We start from the raw sequence: 24236 nt of genomic DNA on the forward strand, positions 1-24236 counted from the left end.
ATAAATCTCTACAGATCCCCGTTTCTCCGTTTCCCTCACATCTCTTCCCTCGAAAGCGACGCGCGTAGCGAATGTTCATTCCAGTCCGAGGAACGAGTAACAATACTGGATAAATCCCGATCCTCGGTATAGATAAATTTTAAACACCACCGCAAACGGATCCAATCACGATACAGTGTTTTGTTCGTACAAGTCCGACGGACCGACGGACGAACGCACGCGCGGAAAAACACAGGAACGAGCGATCCTCGGGTGCGTGTTTGAATTATAAAATATGACCGACACGTTCGAAAGCGATTCGAGGCGTTGTAGGAAATGAATCACGTGTTTTGTGTATCCATAGATTACGTACGTATGTATGTACGTCTCACTCTCACATGCGCATAGGCATCTGTTGTGTGGCACGTATTTTCACCGCGTCGCACGCTCGTCAGTTTGTCGGAGGCATGTAGAAAGAAATTTTTTCGTATTAATCTTTGTATAAGGGTATGAGGCTGTAGGTATCTACCTCCTACCTATATACGTATTATACGGAGTATTATACGTGTATCGGTTGCTCTCGGCGAGCCGTGTGATCGGTAGACAAATTTTGACATTATCGGGGTCGTTTTTCATCACTTACATAAAACGATCTGCTTTTTTTCTCCTTCTTCTCTTCACTTCACTTTCCTCCGAACCATCGCACGCTTTGTTTTACGACTTTCTACGCCTCAGACCTCTTACACATACTTTCCACCCATTTCCCTCCCTCTACTTCCACGGTCTAGACGTTATTCAAGTAATTTCGCCTGTCAACGATATATATTATTATACCGGGCATATTTGCATCGTTGAGAAAACGAATAAATAATAATGACAAGAATAGTCGATCCAAGGTATACCAGCGGATCGAGGATGGAATATTTTTTTCTTTTCTCTCTTCTTCAAACATTATACCTGAAATATATCATTTTTCTTCGTGCGCGACGTTTCTTGCCCGTTTTTCATTTACGATTAATACCTTATACGTACCCATCGCTCGTTAAAGCCGAACAATCCGTACACATACACATATAAACACACGCACAGAACATTTCGTGCGCATTTATTAAGCCGTTTACACGCTCCCGTATTAACCTGCAGGTCTTTACCCGGATTACGATTAGCGTTCAATTGTTTTAACGGGTCAGTTGAATGTTCACGTAGGTTGTACCGGGAATCCATGGAATTACCAAAGTTTTGCGGAGGGTAGAACCACTGCTCATAATCCCAACGTTCACTCACGTTCATTCGAAGGTAGGCAGATCGGGGTGGAGAGACCGGTTGTAGACAAAGTGAAAAATTTTTAATCCGAGCTATTAGCCATAACTCCCTTTCCAGCTTGGTAGGAGGGGGACAGAGATCGGAAGAAAAAAGTCATTCTCCCGAATGCCAAAGTAAAGCTCGACAAATTACGTACGATATTCTGGAATTAACATTGAGAGAGAGAGAGAGAGCGTGCTGCTGCGATAAGGGAGAAAGAGAGATAGATAATAGATACGCGCACATGTGTACAAGGTGTGAGAAGGGCGGAACGAAGAAGTCGAAGAGCTGTGAAATCCGCAGTACGGTTTGCAAACGGTTAGCGAGACAAGAAAGAAAAAAAAATATATATATAAAACCCACTTACGAAAAACAGAAATAAAAAAGCTACGGCAGCGCTTTTTCCTCCTTTCGCTTTCTATATCCCTTTCTTTCCAACTTTTTCGACTGTTGACGCGGTTGTTCTTTGTTCGTCGAGGTGTGTAACGGTGACGGTGGGTGGAGAATCTCGAGGAAAAAGAATTGCAGGGGCGTGTGGATTCCTTCGAGATATCGCAAATGTGGGGCGATAAACTGAATCGTCTTGGTTATAATCGGAGTTTAATAAAATATCAATCACTGAAGCTTGAACGCAGGCTCACACGCGTAGTTCTGCGGTAAAACCGACACGCATAAATCTAGACCGGAAATCGTACCTCCGTTCAGATTTTGACACCCGACAGAAACGCGTTGCCGACCAAGCCCGAGCTTTACGATACTGTATACAGAATAATACGACGTTATAGCACCATTCCGTAAAGACTGTAATTTTCATTGCCAACGCGTATCCCAAACCTCTGAATCGGTGTTTCAATCTCCGCTGCAGGTTTGCCCGAGTGAAAGAGTCCGGGATAAAAATGATTAGAATTGAGAGTTGAAAAGAAATTAAAATCCAACGTGAAGCTTGAAAAAAAAAAAATAAAATATTGGATGAAAAAGGAAAAATATCGAACACGCATCGGTACTGGCACTGTTGAAAAATAGACTACAGGTACGAGCGGAAAATAGAAGGGGGAAATTGCATTGGAGAAGTTAGATGCAGCGATCGATAAGCGCAGATTTGAAATGATATTCTCCTCTCCGAGTTTATCCACTGCAACGTGTTTGGCAAACTAACGATCCGGAGGGTTTGACGTACGTATTATATACGTATACCCACTCGTGTGTTATACGTGTATGTTCCGTAGGCGATTTAAATGGGCTGCCCTATTATAAATAACGAAGACTGCCCTGTTTTTTCACTATCCTTCTATTCCTTTTCCACTCGTCATGGAGAACCAGAGATAAGTCGATATACTCGAAACGAAATTGATGGGAACGGACCGACGAGAATGAGAATAATAATAAAAAATCTACGAGTGATTAAAAACGAACGAGTCGCCGAAATATGCGTTTAAACGTAACGTAAAAGTTGTCCATAAAACTAAAAGCTCCATTTTCTCGTTTTTTTTCATTTTTATACGGGCAGTGATTGCAGTTTGCATTGTTTTACGTACCCCGAAGTGATAAAATATGCATCGAAATTAAGGAAAAAAAAAAAACTGCAACGAAAATACTATATTTTCTCTTGTGATAGTAAAAAGTATATTAAAAATTATATATATATATATATATATATATTTGTTTTCACATCAGTGGCGATATTATCTCGGCGTACGCAAGCACAATTTGGTTTGGCGATGCATTGTATGTATGCCAACGAAAGAAGTCTCTTCTCTCCTTAAAGAATTCATCTTTAGTCACGTGTCGCGCTTGATCGTTTCATACTGTGTACATGTTTCCTGTATTTCAAATTTTCATTAATAAAATCGTTAATTAATATCTCGTTTCAGTTCGGTGGCTAACTTAACCATTGATCGAGGAACTTAGATCTATGCTTAAACGCTAACTAAGGTATAACTTAAACTAATAGTTAATTCTGTTTCATTTCCTTTTTTTACTTTTTAAATTTTGTTATATTTCTTTAAATAAGTGACGGCTGTACAAATGCCCCCTTTGGACCTTTTATTGCACTGCACCCCCCCTCTTCTTTCCGTCTTGGACCCAACGGTGGAGTCGTTGTACGACGGTACCGAGAGTAAGCCACCGAAGAAGGAATCATCGCGGTGTGTCGAGTGTGCTTTCGAGGAATCTCAAAGGACAGATTCGATCTCTCTTCGAGGGTTCGGCCTGGATCACCCTCGGCGCTGACGCGCGAATTAAAGTACATTACACCCACGCGCCGTGATCAATACACCGACTCGATACGACTCTTGTCAAATTTCTTGGACCGCGATCCCGCCGACCGATCGTTATCATACGTGTGTTCTTCAATTTGAAAACTAACGAAGTCGGGGCGAATTATGGCGAATTTTATAGAAATTCGTGATAGAGAGCTTGGAAACGGAATAGAATCGCGTCACATTTCGTATCGCGTTGTACCGATCAACCAGACATAAAGCCCTTCGCATAACTTACTCCCGGTACTCACGAGGTTTAAATAATTTATTATATAACTTATTAAGTACTTTTTACTTCGGTATCGTATAATAGACCTGTCATCGTCCTGTCCTTGAAATTACGATTAAATGTCCTTTTTTTCTTGTTCGTCATTCATCTTTTTAAAATAAATATCGATATCTCGCGTCGTCAAGAGTTTGAGCAGCACAGTATCAGATCAGGGGGCCACGGATGGATATCTATACACGGGACAATATATCTTACATCAGATCGATCAGGTGGTTTTCTTCTTTTTCTACTCTTTTAGTGATCTTTTTTTTCCCTGTCTTTCTCTTAGACGGACTCAACGAGGCGTTGTCCGCGCTGTGCCGTCCTCGGCTTAGTCGTCCTCATCTTGATCGCCGAAACGTTTAAGCTGCGGAAGAAATTTACCCATGTCATCATCTCGCACAAAACTCGATATTGGAAATACGCGAAACCGGATCGCGAACTTTTCAATTCCACTTTTCGACTAACAACAAGATTCGAAGATATAAGATTACGCCAATTTTTATCAAACGTTACGCATTGCGAAGTGGTCAGCGCTTTATTAAATCAGACCATTTTCACTTGACATTGCGTGTAAGTCTCATGTAATATTGATAGAAAAATTTCTCGAGTATCATTTTACGTGTTTTTATATTACGATAATGTGATTCTCTGGCTTGAAGTAATTTCTCAGACTTGACACATAGGTGTACGTATAAAATTTGGTTCGCACGTTTTCTCATTAAGGCTTTTCCGAGCTACCGCGATCCGTAAAATCCTTAATTCCTTGCCAGTTCCCCTGCGTTTGGGGTAGTCCATAAAAAAAAAAAAAAAAAATATCCTCCCTTCTCAATTCCGGTAATAGATGAAACAAGGTGGCGGGGTCTTACCATTTACTCGAACAGCGCGAGCGAAGACTCTTCAGTCCTGACTGATTCACCCCCGGCCTACGTGTTGTTGTAAAGCTGATGATGACTTTGATGGTGACCCTGATGACTGGAGTGAGAGTGTTGATGCTGATGTTGAATGCCCGGATGCCGGGCGTTATATCTAACGCTGCCGGCGAGGGAGCTTCCGCGTCCGTGAGTCCCGACGATACTCTGAGAGTCCGACAATTCGTCCTCCTCGGCGCCGAGACTTCGGAACCTTACGAAGCCGTCCTCGGCAACGAGCATCGTGGATCCGGAAGTCGGCGGTTGCTGTTCGTGAAGATTTTGAATCGGTGTATGCCTACCCCTGACGTCGGAGGAGGTCTTCAGAGTTTGTACGCCGTTACCGTGCCGATTAAGGGAGCTACGAGCTTCGTGGGGAAAGTGTCCCATAGTCCCGGACTTTCTGATCGAGTGTCGTTCGAACGTTCCGGATATATTCAAGTGTTCCGGCAGCGTATTAAGGGGGAAACTGTCGTCGTATATCTGTTTTCCAGTCCGTATATTGTAGTTCTGAATCGCTTGATTCGTGCTGCATATAGCCGGGTAGAGAACGTCGTCCATATTTTCGGTCGACGTTGAACTGCCGCAGGGAAACAGAGCGAAACCCGAATGGGCAGAGTGCTGCTGCAACTGTTTCTCGCGAAGCGGATACTGCGAGAGGCTTCCAACCCATACGAGTAAACCGCACATCGAGAGTTCGAGAAGCCTGACGGAGAACTCCCATCCCCATCGTAGCCACGGATAAGGATCGTCGATTCGTTCCTGAACGCCGAATATTTCGTATAGCTGTACGAATCCCATGAGAATCGAGAGCATAGCGGTTGCTATTGTCGTGGTGATGGCGGTGCTCAGGGCAACGGTCGTGGGGTCGGCCCCGACGTGATTCCCAACGGATTTAGCGTTCGTAATTTGGATCTGGGACCTGGCTACTCGGTACACGTACATGTAGCACAGGCCCAGAGTGACGCACACGACGATATAAATGCACTGGCAGACAAGCGGGAGAATATCATCGGCGTTGCTGTATCCGAGCACATGGGCGGAAACGTGGAGTGATATGCACAAGACGACGTGGACGGCCGAGCAGAGGACAAGGGCTGCTGGCGATACGAACTTGTTGTTCAACGAGGGTGCCTGCGAGCATCTCGCCAGGTAAAGTACGAGGGTGGCGAACGCGGTGGTGAGCAGGGGAGCCGGTAGGTTCATCAGCACCCCCGAAAGAGGTTTGGATAGCGAGTGACCGCGGTTGTAGGGGTCGTAGAACAGGTGGAAACACCTCAGTGTGCAAACGGTGGTGAGCAGAAGATGCAGAGTGAGGAAATACGACTGGCTCAGGAGATTGGTCGCCTCGTTGAAACGTACGATTTTGTATATCGAGTACAAGGCCATGAGGGTGAACATTATCGCGGCTACGTATACGTGGAGGGACCAGGCTATCCTCCAGGTCGATTCGAGGGGGTGAGAGTCGACGTGATTAATCACGCCGTTGTTGTCCGGCGGCCTCTTCGAAGAGTCCGGCGGCTGGGCCTGAGGACGAGGGAGTCTTTCGGCGCCCACTATCCCAATATGCTCGGTCCTGATTCCGTGCGCATCGCCGTTCTCATCCTTTAGATTATGATCACCGTTGTCCTCCTCCTCCTGCCGCCTGGTGTTCGGTAGGTTAAATATCGTCGGGTAGGTGACGGTATCGGAGACCTTGGTTATCGTTCTCTGAGTGCTGGTGGTGGAGGGTCCCTCGGTGGTCGATGCCGGAGGGACGTTGTGAAACGGCGGGGGTTTCGTGGACAGCGGTCGCAAGAGGATATCTGGTATATCCTGTTTCCTCCCGTTGCTACCCGAGAGAATTCTAGATATGCTCGGAAAGTGTAGGGTCGGCACAAACTCGCTCGCCGTGACGTTCTTCCGGTCGGAATCCACGCCCGCCTCGGCACCCTTCTGCTGTTCCCTGCTCGGCGTGTTCAAAGGTTTGTTCCTCGACGACGGTGGCTTCTCGGGGCTCTGGGACGAGGAGCCGACGACCAGGTCCGGGGGCCTTATCGGTATCCTCTCGTGGGCCGGAGTCAGACTCGGCGGCGGTACGGGTCTCCGGACCCCGGAATGACTGTCGGTGTTGGTGCCTCGGAGCGTGGGTTTGTCGGCGAACGGGTTGAGGTATTCGGGCGGTAATGGAGGCGTGAAGAAGGCCCTCGCCGGCGGCGCGTAGGAGGGAAGTTCCCGGAATCCCGGTGCCATGGTAGCACGTGGAATCGGATACCTCATCGACGGTGAGGTCGGAGTCGTGCTGAGGGGTGCCGGGACCGTCGACAATGTCGTGCTCGCCGACATCTGAGCCTCGTAGACGGGTACGCTTCGTTTCGTCGTCGCCGAGCCGTGCGACACTTTGTTGAATATCGCGGCAAGGTTCTTCTCCAAGGGCGTCTCGTCCAGGTTGTACACCGGGCTGTTCGGCCCGCCTTCGCCTGTGCCTCGGACCAACGTCGCGCACGACAACGTCGATAACCAGAGCAACAAATGCGTCGACATCCCGATCATAGTTCAGCGAGTTTACCTGACAACGGGACGATCAACGCCGGGCTATTTGCTTTCTATCGCCAAAAAATTTCCCACCCTTATCGAAGCCGCGATTTCATGATCCGCCGAATGACTTGGAATCTTTCACTCCGTGCGTTTATTTCTCAATTCCTTGCGTGTAGTTTGAATTTATTCACTATTTCACCACTGTCGAACGTAAAAGAAAATAACCAATGTACACTAGATTATATTAGAAACAATTTGAAAGAATATAAACAAAAGATCACGACACTCTTCATACCTTAGCCTGGTGTTATTAATATCACTCAAATTGCACTAATTTTTAATTAACCTGACGAAGGGGTTATTTCATTATTTTCATCACTAGAAAGTAGCTTGACGTGGGTGAATTCGTTAAATACATAATTGCCTAAATGTTGTCTTTTATTCCTTTACGTATACGTCGGGTCGTGGGACGTTTTAAACTGTCAGAACACTTTTCTTTTTCACCCGCTTTCTTTATTCTTTTTTTTTTTTTTTTCCTTCTTAACACGGCGATAATTAGGATTTACGACACCAACTTAAACCGTTAATTTTATATCACCTCTAGTTTTTAAATCAATTTGACGGGAAGTCATTTGCCGGTAGGCGCAAGCGTGCCAGACTTGACACGTGTTTCCTCGTGAGTGAAATGAGAGAGAGGGAGAGAGAGAGAGAGAGAGAGAGAGAGAGAGAGAGAGTGAGAGAGAGAGAGAGAAAGAGAGAGAGACCGGGCGAGAATGAGACGAATAAAGGTTTAGAAAAAAAAGAGGCAAGTGAAGAGAAGGAAAGAAAGGGACGAAAGTATATATAAAAAAAAAGCCTTGACTTTGACGTCTTTAAATCACTCTGGTAATAGAAGAGAATGAGAATGCGATAGCACCAACAATCCTGCGCGGTGTGCAGGGGCGACGGGTTTTCTCTCTTAAACACTGTCGAACGTAAATCACACTCGTATTAATTATTCACTGGAAATCCAATTACTCCGCTCGGGCAGGGGACCCTAGATTACACGTGGTACAACACTTTTATCAATTTCACAATTTCACTGTCGCGCGATGAAAACTTGCCGATGGATCACGGTCGTATTCACAACACACTTGCCGGCGTATTCGTGAGAAATGACGCAAAACGATTGAGACAGCATCCAGATTCGGCAAGCCGCGACGTCGTCGTCGTCAAACTTGGACGCGGTTCAACGTCAAGCCCCGGTTGTCTTCGACAGTTTACATCCCGAACCCGCCGCCTGTTGAGGAACCCGGACGGTTCGGAGGGTCGGTAGGTCTTCACGGGCTCGAGTCAGCTGAGCGACTGATGTCCGAGCTACTACCTGTAACAGAGAAAGTAGTGGGGAGTTAGAAAGACGAAACGGAACTTTCGACTCAACTGCCGTCGGATGTACGTAGGTATAACTGGGTAGGCATGTGTCTTGGTATATACAGCGTATACCTTGCTGAGAGCTTTAAGGTCGCGCGGGATGAAGCGGTATAAGCCTCAGGCGCTTAGCGTTCTTTGCCTTAGATTTAGGGATTTGAAATTCAAGAGGGCCTATTTGCTTTTCAAACTACGCACGGATGCGTACGTGTACTATAGACACACCCATTTACATGCATGCATACCTGACGAACGAACGAACGAACGAACGAACGAACGAGCGGCTTATTCGTACACACAAATGCAGGGTTGCATTATATACCTCGTTGAGCGTTGAATGTTGAGCCCCCGTTCCGGCTTTCAAAACGTCAGTGCAAAGAGTAACGAAACGACCGTCGGGCAGGTGAGGGAAGGTGCGTGGGTCGGCGGACCGACGGGGCTTAGGGGGAAGGTTTAAAGGGTGGAAAAGCAGATCGGCAAATCACGATACCTTCAACAGTCCGTAATCGCGTATCCGGTCATTCGGATATTTACAAAGGTATAATACAATATTGCCATTTTGCGTAAAAGCAATGTCTCGTAAATCAATTTACAGTTACAGCGATCGTTTTTTTTTTTTCTCCCACCCTCATTTTCCTCCTATTTCGCCTCATCGTCGACTCTGCAATTAGTTGCCGTATATACGTACAGTATAGCCTCAAGTACGCGGCCGTTTTTGTTCAGGTAGTTGTACGAACAATTACTACCACTTTCCGCGGTACTTACAATTAGTTATTTATCGAGTCAATTAGTTTCGTCCGTGACGTACAGTTGTATGCCATATGCAGTATGCGTATACGGTTTGATTCATCGAGTATTCGACGAAAACCCGGTAAATAAATTCCATGCAAGTTGTATGTGTAGTGAAGTAGTCTCCGTGTGCGATACTCGTTTATTCAACACATTTCTGCCGGTTTTTTCTTTCTTCATTTCGTTTATGAATTACTCACGAGGTAAAATGACGGCAATTTGGACTACACAAGAATTTCACTGTTATCTTATACACCGTCGACATATATAAATATATAAAAGTCTTATTAGATACATCGTATATTCAGATAGATATCATCTACAGAATTTCAATTTTTATTATACTCCCACAGAGGTGAATAAAGTAACAATTCTCCATTACAGAACCTTCGTTCGAATCTCTCAGACAAAGAAAAAATGAAAAAATAAATCCGCTGTCTGAAATAAAAAGGGTCTGTGCCTGATTCGCAAATCATCATACCGTCGCGGACACGACACTCGATTAGAATTCCAACTATCGTGCTTGATGTGGGTAATCAAATACGTATTAAGGTACGGCAGTGGGTTCATGGCGCTACTCTCAGCTTTGTGATTGCAAAAAATGGTCTTGATGCATGATTTAGTCTCGTTTATCGCGGTGAGTCATTTCCGCAAAGGAAGAAAGTGGAGTGAGGGTAAGGGAAAAAAATACGAGGAAAGAAAAACTGAACCAAACGAGACCCTAGGACGAGGAAGAGCAGCGCGCACCCCCTTCCCACTTCCACCTTCTACGCATGGGAAGTCGTGCCTCGTGCCCCGTCTCCCGCAGGAAAAACAGAGCAAATAATTAACACCATCTGAGCTGCCCTAGGTCCCAATTTAAAAATGGCCGGAGCACGTCGCACACGTGGTGGTTGGTTAACCATAGAAATCTTGTTTCCTGTTTTGCTTCGAGGCCGGTTGTTACCCACACCACGGAATTCGAATCGGGATTAAATGCGGTTTTGGGAATAAAGAGCACGCAAGAGACGGCTGAAATAATAACGAGACGAGTGGGGGAGAAAACATCGTGAGAAATGTGTATGTCTATATATATATATATATTTTCGCAAATACGTAAGTATGCATAAGGGTGAAGAGATTTGTGTACACGTATCTTTTATCACACAAATTCTCGATTTTCCCCACTCCAATCCCGACGGTACACCAGACACATCGACGACGCGATCTCTCAGTGATTGCGATTAACGTACCCGAACCTTCGGGGCTTTTGCGGTATCGATGAACGATAAATCGAGCTTTCGATATGGCGAGGAAAATGTGGCATGTGGTCCAGGCATATACGAAATGCCTTTCCCGACACGTTCTCCACGTGTGTCGCCTTCCTCTTCCTCGTCCTCGTCCTCGTCGTCCTCACGGTCGTAGGCATCCCGCCGTTCTCGTGGGTAGGTACCTACCCACCGCCCCGCCACGAGTGAGTTATGCCTGGCAATCTCTCATGTCCTCTCTTGTGGGTGGAATGCGTATATATTTTAGGTAAGGAAGTTTAGGGGTTGCGTGAGGGTGTGTATAAACTGCGGTGTGTCGCATGCCTTTCGCTTGCTTTCCCTCGTCCCTCAGAAAGTAAAAGGAGGAACAATTGTTCCCGGGTCATTTATCGTTCATCGCCGGTCGTTATCGGGCATTAGCCAGTCGATAAGTTAATTTTTGCCAACCGACCGTAACCCCGTCGACGTTGTAACGACGCGAAGACCCGACTTGGCTCCGTGCGACGGCATCGCGCAAGGTATGCGTACCGTCGATGTGACGTGATACTTACACCTGCTATGTACGTAGGTAGAACCACATTTCGAGAGGGTTTCCTCGTTCTCGGGAATAACAGTTTCTATGTAATACCAGGCTCTGCCGTTCGTGCTCTTTCCTTCTGCTGCTGCTGGCTGCTGCCGTCGTTGCTGCTTGTCGTCCGTGACTCCGAGAGCACGGTGGAGGGAAGCTGAGTTCAGACCACGGTCATAAACCGGAGAGCTGAGCCTACTGCATTGCGAGTATTCTCAAAATTACGTACTATTTACATTCTACGGTTCATTGTGCCTATATATAGAGGTATATACATGGGTACGTAGCGTCTAACCGTACCTACTTCATTTATTTATATTATAGAATATCCAATTACCGTGATTAATCTCCTTTCTCTCAATGTCACTGAAAAATATCGTCGACAGCCTTTTTGTTGTCTTATTCGTTTTGTTGGAACGATCGAAAAACTGATTTAAAATGAATGAGGTGAGAAAAGAAGAAATGAGTTCGATCGACAGAGAATTCGTTTTTCGATTGCTGGATTCTATATATATATATATATATATATCTATCATCCATATCAACAGGGAAATTCAACAAAAGATTATAAATCCGATGGTATATTTTCAGAATTTTTCAGATTACGTTCAAGATATATTGGCCGAACATTTTGCTACGATCAAGATGAAGAGAGCTCTCTAAACCGAAGTGTACCGTCGTATCACACGTTGCCGGAGAATCAAAAGACTGCGATATTCAGATAACAAATATTCCGTCTATAATGATTTTCATCATCCAGCAAGATCCAATAACGTATGCAACACCACACCGTTCATAAACTGCGGTACATGCGAATTATGTAAGTATGTAACAATTACAATATTTGCAAGTGGTATTTACGTGAGTAGGGAACGTTGAAATGCGCCGAGTATAATATCGACTCGTGCACCGGCAGCAGCAGCAACAACAGCCGCAAATAGCATCGATCAACCATGGAATTATTTGACTATTAAAGATTATATACAGTAACGGTGATGATAAATCCGTTACGGCGCCGAGGGGAATTGTGATGGTTAATTCAGTAATACATATTGATTGGTAATAATTTATCGCATTAGAGTTGCTCGTAGTATAATAGGGCTAGAATTCTAATTGGAATGTTTCGGCTCGCGTCGGCGCGTCCCCCACGCGGCCGTTTCGACAATAATCCAAATTTCATGATCATTGAATCGGCGCAGGGTCAGTTCCTGCCCGAACGACAAACGTCAGTGAAGCAAGCTACTTCCGGTTGCCGGTTGCCGCCGGCGGGTAGAAATTATACGCGTGGAGCAACTGGCTAGTCTCCTGTTTCCCTCTTTCCCTCGTCAATGTTACGGTGTACGCTTACAATGGGTATGTACGGCTGCTCTCCTCTCCTCTCTCTCTCTCTCTCTCTATACCCATCCATCTCTCTCCGTACATCGACATACGCACCCCGTGTACCCCGGTATAGACGCGTAAATTCAGCCTGCAGCTAATAACCCAGGAAATAGGGTTGCGGAGTAAATGGCTGTTAATAATGTGCAGACGGCGGGGGTTTTCATTCGGAACGCGTTCTACAGGCGTATTACGTCACCTTGCGCAGAGCGGAGCGTCTTGCCTCGACTTACCGGACCGTTCGGCTGGTCCCATAACGATAACTTGACGTTTCACAATTAGAGCCGGACTGGTTAGCCGAGACTCGACCCCCCTGTCACAATCTGATCGAGCCTTAACTGTCGTTAGGAAAATAAAGAGTGTATAAAATTGGGAAAATGTATGATAATTCGAGGAATAAGAGCGCACGTTGGAACTGGATAAACTGGCACTCTGGCAGAGACGAAAAATTAGACAATGATAGCAATGAAACGATCGATCTCACAATCGATAGATCATACTATAATATTCTTGAACAAGGAGGTGATGGCTGGTTGCTTTCGATAGTGTATAAGATAAGTTGTAATACGAAATACAAGATGGTACACGAATTTAAGAATTATAAATTACATCGACCATGTACGTACGTATCAATAATTTAACAATAAAAACGTCAGGTTACTCATAAAATTTCTATGTTAAATATTTTTCCTCGTATTTTTCCAACACTTGCGTATATATACGTTACAAGGAGTTCGATAGATGGGAAAATGCAACGACGATCACGTCTTCGGTCCCGGAGGGATGATGACGTCGAACCTCGTTTAGGAATTTCAATCATACGCCAAGAGCCATTGAACGAAACGACTGCCGAGTCAGGCACGAAATAAGCGAGAAATATATACACATATATATACACGAAGAGATGATAGGCGATGAATCGAATGGTTGGTTTTCTACTTTACAAACGCCCCTGTCATAAAGAGGACCGCACGCGCGGTGAGCGGATATCGCACGGGAAGTGGATAGGAAAACAAATGACTGTTAATAATGCGGACAAGAAGAGGGGAGGGGGTCCGTCGAGTGGTATGCCGGGCTTTTATGCTCCGTGTGGAAGCGAGAAAGAGAGAGAGAAAAGTGAGAGAACGAGGCCTCGATTTTTCAAAATACAGGAAAATCGTTTTACCTTTGCCGTCGAGAGCGGAGTAGCCCTCCTGTCCAATATCACTTCCCATAATGGAGAGTTTGAAAAAGCATCGAGAGTAGCTGAGAAAAATTCAAGAGAGAGGAAATATTCCCATTATTTCATCCCTCGGACTCCGGACGCGGCGGGTCGACCAAGTCGCGCGATCGTCCGGGGTGGAAAGAAAAGTTTCTTAATTTACTCAAATTAAGTTTAACAGTGGACAAGCCCTGGAAGAGAGGGATGGCCGGAGTAAAAGGAGGACGCAAATAGCGAGAGGATCCTAATGCTGAGCAACTGGATTAATCTCAGCGATTTATTCAACGTTGGGTTAACGGCGTTGCATTTTTCAGCGCGAAGAAGATTTCGCACACCTTTACACACAGGCGAGGCGAAAATTTATCAGACGCTTGAAAATTAAAACGCAGCGCGTTTCTCTCATTATAATTTTTCATGATCTTTCGCTTCTCTTTATCATGGTATGTATAAATTTATATAATTTATCTGTACATTTTTCTTTTATCTTTATACGTTTATTTTATCAATGTACCGTACACCCCGTAGTTAAATTCGTTCGAAATTTAATTTTCATAAATTTACAGCTTAAATTCTGGAAGCCTTCGGGTTTATAGTGCGTGAAGTAGTGAGCCGTTTATCAGATTTCATCGCGAAATACGATATCGTCTGACGATCGCATTGCGAACTAGATCAAACGAGTCAAACGCAAATGACAAACATCACAGAGAGCCAATCGAAATTGTAGGTATACGAGTGAAATTACACCATACTACACGTTCACGATAATTAGAAACGAACACTGTGGAATGTAAAATGAAAACGTGCCCTTCAACGGCAATGCCAAAGCGACTACATGAGACGTCTTTTCAAATAGTAATCGGAAACCAATAATGGTGAATTGACGGTTCATCTAGCGGGAAAATTTTAATGACTTCTGTTTTAACGACCGTCCAACAGACGGAACGAGGGTATTTAGACGAAGGAACAGACATTCAAGTTAAAAATAAGCGAACGACTGGACTGAGTCCGCATTGGCACTTTGCGAGCCCAATTTAAAGAGAGAGATAAAGAAAGTTGGTAGGCGCAGGCGGGCGGGCATAATAGAGCTGGAAAAAGAAGAGGAGAAAAAGATTGAAAAGAAAGAAACAAAGAGCCAAGGAGGATCCTTTGTACGTCGACGTCGTAAGAAGAGACTGGTACCCTACACCTACACACAAATCTGAAACCAACACCGACGGACTCTGATGAAAATGAATGTGAAAACGCTGTAGCGTACACAAGTTATTTGTCGGTTGAAAAAAATGAAAAATATTCAGTATAAAAAATTTCCCTTTTTCCCTACCCAAAAGCGATATAGGTACATACCTAGGTTACACGTAGTACAGCACGAGGCAACGTTGCGATATACTTCAAGCATTGCAAGAAACGGGTCTCGGCACGGAGAGAGAAAAAGAGAGAGAGAGAGAAAGAGAGAGAGAGAGAGAGGGAGAGAGAGAGAGCCGAATATGCAGACGTCGACGCGGCGCGAGAAGCCCGTCAGGGTCTGGCGCTCCTTTGCCACCGGAGCAGCACGTTCCATTCTTCCCGAGAATTTTCGGCGCCCGAGTCTTTGAGCTGATGATTATAAATGTCCCGGGGTACCTTTTTCGTCCCTCCTCTGTTGGGGCGAAGGAAGAGGCCGGGGAGGGATCCGGGGGGGCTATTTTACCGTGGTACAATAATGGGCAGCGTATGCCCACGTTGGGTGCATAAAGAAATTAGGGTATTACACATAAGATGTGTGAAATAGTCCACCTCGGCATTGTGCAATCCAGTAGAGCGGTAGTCCATGGGCGGCGTGTCGCCGGGTGAATTGTCCTTCCGATCCTCGCTTTTGCACCTTGCACCTGGCGGTAGCACTCAGTTTCCCCGTCTCACCTACCAATAGGCACTTATGCTACACTCATGTCTCTCTCTCTCTCTGCTCAATGACCAAATCGACGACGCGTCTGTTGCTCTGATCTCGGCAACACGAAGAGTGGGAATTTCCGGATGGAAGAAGAGTTGTCCGGGTATAAAGGGGACGAACGAAAGATACGAGGAGGAGACGGCTTCTTGTGCTGGATGATCGTGAAATGTGAGGACATTTGAAAGAATGTCTGCTGTTGTTCGGTCTTGTTCTTTCTCTTCCGATTCCCCTTCTTCTCGATACATCTTTTCGTATATCATTCCTGCGGCAAGAGGATACTGCTGCACGTGTCGTAGATACGAATAGCTTAAAAAAGTTATGAAGACTTCGATCCATCTTTTGCTACATTGCCTGCATTCGTTCTCCTGCAGAGCGCGGGGATAGTTTTCCATACATGGAGATACGTTTCTCGTTTCACCGTAGCAATCTGGTTAGGTAGGTGTTCGCTTGGTTGGTTGAGTACTTTTCTGGAAGTTGTGGAATAGGTGTACGCGTACCGGTAACCTTTAAGCGCGTGGCAATTCGGAGAATTAACAAGCCGGTTTGTTTTGTCTATGGATAGTATTTTACTTTCTTACCCGCCCAGCAAAGTGCCACCGTTAGGCGAAAGGTGGCTTTCGGAACGAGATGGAAAACCGCAACGAAAACCGAGCTCAGCCCGGTTCAGGCGTATGGAAATTTATTTCACGTACTTTACTTACATGCGGGATTTAGACCGCAAGAAGAATTTCCGACGAAGAAATTTAATAAAACGTTCTCACCCCCCCCCCCCCCCTCCACCCCGGCGGCGTCATATACTCGTGTTACTCCACAAGACTAACTAATTTCCACCGGTTGGTACAAGTATTGTATCGAAGTGACGACACGGCGATCATTGAGCGAGAAGGCGGTAATTCTTGGCTACCCATCCAACCGAGAACGGAATGTTCAACCGAGTCGCAATCCAGTTTCTTCGCAAATATGCTCTACCCTCATATGCTTGCTTCGTTTCACACGCGATATATATTAACTAATTCAAGATGGCTTTGGTGAAGAAAAAATCGCGATATATTTCGTGGCGTATATAGTGCTCGAAAAAAGATCCAGCAAAACGTTGGGGGACTTTGGTCCGTAGGGAAGAGGTGGAGGGTTGAGACCGTCGATATGACGAGAAGAAGATATTCTGCCAACGCTGCGTGCGCAAATATACGGATTTTTTCATGTACCTATATACACGTAATATTCTCCCCATTATCTTCCCCTCGCGAGGACAGATTTTTTCCGTTCCATGCTCAACGAAATATCAGCGATATTGATTGATCGCGGATTACGCGAGGGCTTCGCCAAGTATTTCCTTACGTTCATTGTACGTCCTGCACGCGCACAAGCGTCAAACACACGCACGCACGCTCGACAGAGGGTTTGGCGCATAGGATGTATAACAAGGGAGTAAAACGGGGGAGGGGATCCCGAACCTTGGCTTCTCCGGTATAACGTTACGGCAGGGTTTCTCTTCTCTTCTCTTCTCTTCTCTTCTCTTCTCTTCTCTTCGTGTCATGCTGCCAGGGCTACCAGCTGCCGTTCCCCGTGTCCATACGTATATGGTAGCTGGTACAAGAGACGCACGGTAGTCAGTATGGTAGGCACCCCGTCCGTAGGCAGAACAACGCAGCACGCGCGTGTGTGGAGTAGAACGAAGAGTGTGTCTTCACACGAACGCACCGACACAGCGTTGAGAATGTAGGTATATGCAAGGGTACCTTCGCGGCAAGCAACTAATGACCGAGGAGGGCTTGGCCAAAGGTTTCGGGATACCACCTGCCAAAAATGTCTACCAAATTGCCACCCGAAACTTGAAATTATCGTTATTAGCTCATCAGAAGAAAGCCTCCTCGGCTCTCCAACTTCCACCGAAAAAACGGGAAAGGTGTGTACGCCGTTTATCCCCCATCTCCTCCATTCGCTTATTATAGACTTTTTCAAAGCACCCCTTTTTTCTATCTTCGTTTCCCCCTCTTGCACGGGCAACCCATATTCAGTTTTCATTTTCCACGCAAATTATCACTCGGCCATTAGGATCAATCCGACCGCCCGGTTCCACCGCTGCCGCACTTCGTTCCGCAATAAAAATCCATCAGCGCGAATGACCGGATGAATCAACCGTTTCACGACCGCACTCAAAACTAAGCTAAGCTCCAATAGCTCCAATCCTGCGGTGTAAATAGCAGGTAAACGCCGCGTACTCCGTTCAGGCTTACGATGCGTCTACACCCCGCGGGATAAAATCGAACGCTATTTCATCTGCCAACGATTTGAACACCGTTTATGTGTACCAATAAACGTATCCATAATGCTTATATGCCGAGGAAGCTTATTATTTGTAGACGAAATTCCGAAGCTCTCCTCGAATCAGACATACCAAAAGCTAATGGACCGCAGCGTCTGCCAGATTATAGCTCGAGACGATGATACCAGTAATACTTTCAGCTTGACAAAAATTTCTCAGATATACCGTAGAAAAAAGAAATAGCATCGAGGGTATTAACGATAATTGTACGATAATGATGCGAGTGTGTACAAGAACGGGAAGGTGAAGACTACCGTGTCACAAGGAAAAGAATTAATAACGTGAAGCCGGATAGACCGACAACAAAGAGGCTACCGCTTCGCGGGGTGTTAAATGCTGCAACGGGTAGGTAAATACCGTACACGAGATAAAGACTGCGGGTGTACGTAAACAGGGACGGGTACATGCACCTAGTACGAGAAAAGATGCTGCCGCCGATGCGAGATGGTGATATCGGAGGAGTGTAGGTATAATAAGACGAGGAAAAACGTAAAGAAAGAAATTATACACGTGAAATAAAATAGGAAATATTACGAGGCGTAATCCTTGGACAGCCAATAAACTCCCGAGCCTTACGACGAGGCGGCCTATAACTGCTAAGCTTTCAACACACGGATTACTCAGGTAATCCGTATTTTCGAGGATGCGTAAACTCCCAACGTAGAAGTCTGCCGTCGGTATATAACACACTTAAGAGACCAAGGTACACAATAGCAGCAGGCTGCAGACACATTCGGTCTGCACTACGTCTACAACGCTCACGGACGCACCTCTCCCTCAGCGCCGTACCGAACTATCCGTCCCTAGGTTCTGGACACATGCACCCGATTTCACGTACATACGTACATAGGTAGATGTATACCTATATACGCATAATGCGCCTTTCGTCGGGTAAGCCCACACGCGTTTTCACATCTGCTTCCTCTCCAGCCGTGCCCTGCGGAGTGGCCGGGGTGACCGAGGAACGGCTCTGGCCGTTCGGCCACTGCCAAGGAAAACACACACCGTGGAAATTCTGAGACAAGGGACGGAGGCGAAAAAGTCTCCCATGCACGATCCTCTTGCGTGTCGGTCTGCGGATATTGCAAACCTGTGCGGTATTCGTGACGGATGGAATGTAATTGTCCTCCTTTGAATTCAGTTCAAATTCCGGTTTCGATGTAGGATCAGTTCCAACGGTCAATATATCCCCAAATCGGATTTGTCACTTTCTGGCTTCTCAACTGCGTAACGTGTCACGGTGTCCGGCGGGGGAATTTAAATCTCAAAATCCAATACTTTTTCCACTACCGAGTCGTTTCATCTCTTTACCCCGGTATCGAGGCGCCACGAATCGATACCTGATCAACGATCTTGACCTAAATCTTTGCAGCTTCGGCGCAAATTTTATAGCGTTAAATATTTACGCACGTAATCAGATCGGGACTCAATTTTCCGAAGAATTTCGATCCAATTCAAATTACGAATAACACAAGAACGAAAGGTTTAAAGAATGAAAGTTAATTCACCAAGGTGCGGGTAGGTACGTATATCCGCTTGAAAAAATCTGCGAACATCCAGTCGGTTTCAACTCTCTTGGGGTCCTTATACTTAAGCTGGTAAACGGGTACGTAGTACGTACATAATGTAGGTACTTACTTTACACGTACGCGTCGGGAGAGCGAAAAGAGAAAGTGAAAAAACGAAGGAAAAAGAAGAAAGCTTAGAGCTTTGCGTTTGAGGGTGCAGAGTTCGCGCGTTCGGCCTGTTGAGTTTCTCTCTTCCCCTCTCTTTCAGGTTCTCCCGCCGTGCGACCTGGTATTAGAATTTAAAGAGCTGATAATTATTTTAAAAGCATCGAGGCAACGAGCTCCCTGAAATGGTTTTTTTCACCTTCACTTTTTTTTCTTTTTGAATTTATTCTTGTCCTCCTCCTTTCGTCCCACTTTTATTCACCCTTATTTTTTTACTTGTCCCTCGATGCTTTTTATCAGTGATAATTGCGGTACTAAAATTACGAGATTATATTTTCCCAGTTTGAAAACATAACCAAAGAGACCGAAATCGTATTAATTATTTTTTACAAGGTTGAATTTATCACTTGTGTTTATATTTGAGGAAGTGGGACTCGAAGAAAAAAGAAAAAAAAACCAGTTATATAATTACGAGAAATAATTAAAGAGATGGAAAGATAAAAGAACAAACTTCAAAGAAACAGTTCTCGAAAATCTCTTTTGCGATCTCCGCAGTTTGAGCGGACCCCTTTGTTGGACGGTTTAAAGATATACGAGTAATCATGAGACTTTTCTCGAAAAATACTTTACGCAGATCTAATCCACGCTTTTGAACTTTTCGACAATATTCAGTACTCGATGGTTATAAAGGGCTGGGCGAATCATTGCGGTGTAAGCTTTTCGCCTGCAAAGCAAAGTTTTACCAAATTAATAACATACACTTGCAAAAGCAAGATAACAGGACTCCTAGAAAAATATTCACTCGACACCATGGCGCCTTATATACCCAAGGACATACAAAAAGAACTGCGGTGTCTTCGGATGCGTTGCGTGATTGCGTAATTCTAACGCAGTCCAGGATCCAGGGCTTGCAATTCGCCCTTCGAGGTGAACGCGTGAGTTCTGCAAAAGTCGAGAGACGCTCTTCCTCAGTTCCACTATATCGTCATCGTAAACGAGCGTATTGTACCGACGATCGAATTATACGAATAAATATCTCTTACTCGGGTATACGAGTTTCTTGCACTTGTTTAACCCCGCAACCCCGTTTCAAGTCCGTGCAAGCGACGTCGTTAATTATTACAGCGTATACGTAAACTGCATGCGCCATACTTCTGGGTAACACGTCTTTCGGGAACAATGTTAGCGATTGTTCTCTCTCGCACGTGCCTGCCTGCTCCACTCGCCTTGCCCTGCAACAGTAGCATCTAGCTCGAAAACGATACAATAGCACACGCTCAGCAAAGCGCATGCAGAATATGCGCCTGCAACCTGAAACTACTTAGTATAATTAAAATTACGACGAGAGACTCCTGCGTTCACCGTATAATTAAGCTCGTGACGTACGCGTCTAGTTATAGCATTCCTGTTTGATTCACGGTCCGTTTCTTCTCTCAACCGTACCTATAATATATGGATCTATCGCGCATACGTGTCGGATTAGACCATTAGGTGGGTAAAACTCATCGTGCGTTTCAAACCCAGTTGATAATTATATTAACAAGACATCAAGACCGTCCCCCTTTTCACCCAATTTTTTTTATGACCAACGAACAAAAACACTGATACGAGAATACGAGGGCTCGGGCCCTTTTCAAAACTTATTCTGGACCACCGATCATTGCTGTGATTGATGATGGGTAAGTAATGCGTGAAGAAATGATAATGAAAATTATACAATTTTATCAGCAAAATGACTACGTATATACATACTAGGATCACTTAAAGTTCCAAGCTAATGTGCGCGGTCCGATGAAAGTTTCCAGCAGACGTACGCTTTGATCTCTCATCTTTCTGCGAAGAGTTAAAAGATTCTATAAACTTGAAATCAGGCCAACGATTGGCTATTGGAAAAAAGTGATAACCGATTAATATCGCTCGAGAATGATCAGTTCTTTGTTATAATCTGTAACTGTCATCTCACCAGCTGATAACCGATAACCAAAGAAGAATTTCGAAAATCGTCAAGTTTACTCACCGTCTGAGAATTCGGTGTTTTTGGAAACGATAAAGATCGCGATCGGATTTACGTATAACGTCAAACACGAGAAAGATGTTGGGTATGACAAAAATTTACTTCGAACAAAGCGCAGGATACGTGTAGTATACCTGTATAGAGGACGGTGAAGGTAGTCTATGACTCGTCCTCGGCTCGATTTCAGTCCAGCTCATATTTTAACCCAGTCTTACCGAGGCGGGCGGCGAGGAGTGCATGACTAACTTAACATCGAACCCAACTCCCACGGTGGCTTTGAACTATCAGTATATCTACGTACGTGAATGCATGTGTGCGTGTACATACATGTATATGAATAGGGGCCGAGATGAGACTAAATGAGACAGACTGGCCCCGTCGGTCCGCGAGATGCTCTCTCAGTTCCAGGCGTATCCGACACACACACACGCACACACACATACACACACACGTCGGTACAGGTGTGCACGCCGACCCAAGGCGAGTTTGAATTTCCGTTCATCACGGCGCAGAGTTGACCTCGCGGTAAAAGTAAGATTCCTACCTCATTTACCTACATATGACGCATACCCGAGCAGGACTCGAGAGTCTGGTGTAAAGACGTGGATTAATATGTATGTATGTATGAGAATTAAGTAAGAGACTCTTGAGTGCGGTTCAAGCACGGTGTGCCTAATACCCTCCTGTATATTTATAACATGTATATATTATAATGTATACGTATATGAATACCTGGCTTCAAACGGTATGGAATCGAATCGTCGAATGCGCGTCCTCGGGCTCAGGAAACACAACTTAGCGATTAACCGCAAGCGTCCTTGGATTAAATATTAAAACTAGTTGAGAATTTCAACCCCTGCACTCAATTACGCATTATCGTCTGATTATCCGTTATCGCACAGAGAAGAACCTTAAACTTTAGTGAATGCGGCATCAAATACTGGTTAGATGAATAATGCATTTTCGAGTCGTTAGCGGATTATTTAAAAATAAAGTAAGAAAAATACTTTATGTCTTGCATGAACTAAACGCGCCAGTCTTCGCTAACCATTTTCACCGTACAAGAAAATATAAACGGATGTTTGAAATAAGAAACGGATTTTTCTTTAAATTATCTCCTATAACAAGCCGTTTGAAATGTGTAAACTTTGTATGTTTGTGACACAAGAATTATTTTCGAATTGAATGTTCTTGAAGTTAGAAATATAAATTAACTACCTAGTCCATTTCAGGCTATATAAGTATGCTGATTTGAATGTTTTCAACGTTGGTACAAATGTTTCTTTTCGAGACAATATTCTTTCGACAGTTTTACTGCTGATGACGATATACGTGAACACCTATCAGGCTCATGAACTTTGAAGTGGAAAGCAAATGAGAAACTCAATCTCTGATAAATTGTCATGAATATTCATACTCGGCATTGATACTCCTCGAGGACTACTGTGGAATTCCAGAAGTCTGTGAAAGCTTAAGCACGACGACAGGAAAAAGGGAGAAACGACATTTCGCACATTTTGATCGCGATCACAAAATTTGATTATAACCATACGACAAACGAGAACAAACAATTTTTTTTTTTTGTTATTACTAATATCACAATCCTATTTATCCAACCGTGCAAGGAAGTAGAAAGAAAAAACAGCGCTAATGTGTTGCGGAATGGTTGGATAAAGTGGAACACGGAAGAAGATGAACAAGAAGAAGAAGAATAATAAGACAGATTTGTACACTAAATTAAGCGCTCTTTTCTCTTCCGTGTGAAGCTGGCTTTAATGGTCGCGAGTATTATATACGCTACAATCCTTTTCTTCATCGGTACATTAAGTACGGCGGTTTGATACACGTACCTACCTACTTGCATTAAAGGTACGTTGCGTGTGTACGTGATACGGACACAGGCCAGACTCTACGACATTGAACATATGGCAGCGAGCTAGGGGCGAGGTTAGGATGCATCAGCAGTGAAAAACTACCCCGATGGAAAAGCAGCGAAGAGGAATAGCGCGAATAAGTATGCCGCGCTGGTGTAGTACGAAGCGAGAGTTTCACAGGTAACTGAGAGGACCTTTTAGTTTGAAGCTGAAGGCCCAGCTGCCGTCGAAGAAGAAGAAGAAGAAGTAGAAGAAAAAGAAGAAGTAGACGGCATCGAAGTAGAAGTAGAAGTAGAAGTAGGTGCGCTCAGTGAACCAATAAATAACCGACAGAAGTGCCCAATTCAAAAGTGATTACAATGGGATTTCGGATCGGAGGCGGTGGTTCAGAAAAACGGATCCAAGTATAGTCGATAGGAGCGACGTTGGGTAGGTATAAGGTACTACATGCCCGTTGGATAGCGAGACTCGTATAATACCCCATTAAATTCATAGCGTTTCGGGTCGGGCCGCAGGATCACTAGGCAATCGAGGCACCGGGGCGAGGAAAGGGGGAAAGAGGAAAGAAGGTGGCGGAGGGAGGAAATGGGGGATAAAG

General features: G+C 44.9%; 1 protein-coding gene across 3 annotated transcripts in view; it reads right to left on the reverse strand.

The window, feature by feature from the left end:
- Window positions 1–2931: 2931 nt before the first annotated feature.
- The window catches only part of LOC107223446 (proline-rich transmembrane protein 4), an 87951-nt gene continuing 66646 nt past the window's right edge, over window positions 2932–24236 (reverse strand). For all 3 annotated transcript variants that reach the window (XM_015663125.2, XM_046734116.1, XM_046734110.1), the window contains 2 exons: window positions 4677–8598; window positions 2932–4174 (listed from right to left, as the gene is read on the reverse strand). In XM_015663125.2, the coding sequence (XP_015518611.1) occupies window positions 4734–7250 (2517 nt within the window). In that variant the 5' untranslated portion in view covers window positions 7251–8598 and the 3' untranslated portion in view covers window positions 2932–4174; window positions 4677–4733. The remainder of the gene's footprint in view (window positions 4175–4676; window positions 8599–24236) is intronic.

This window comes from Neodiprion lecontei, chromosome 1 (assembly GCF_021901455.1).
Source record: "Neodiprion lecontei isolate iyNeoLeco1 chromosome 1, iyNeoLeco1.1, whole genome shotgun sequence".
Taxonomy (NCBI): Eukaryota; Metazoa; Arthropoda; class Insecta; order Hymenoptera; family Diprionidae; genus Neodiprion; species Neodiprion lecontei.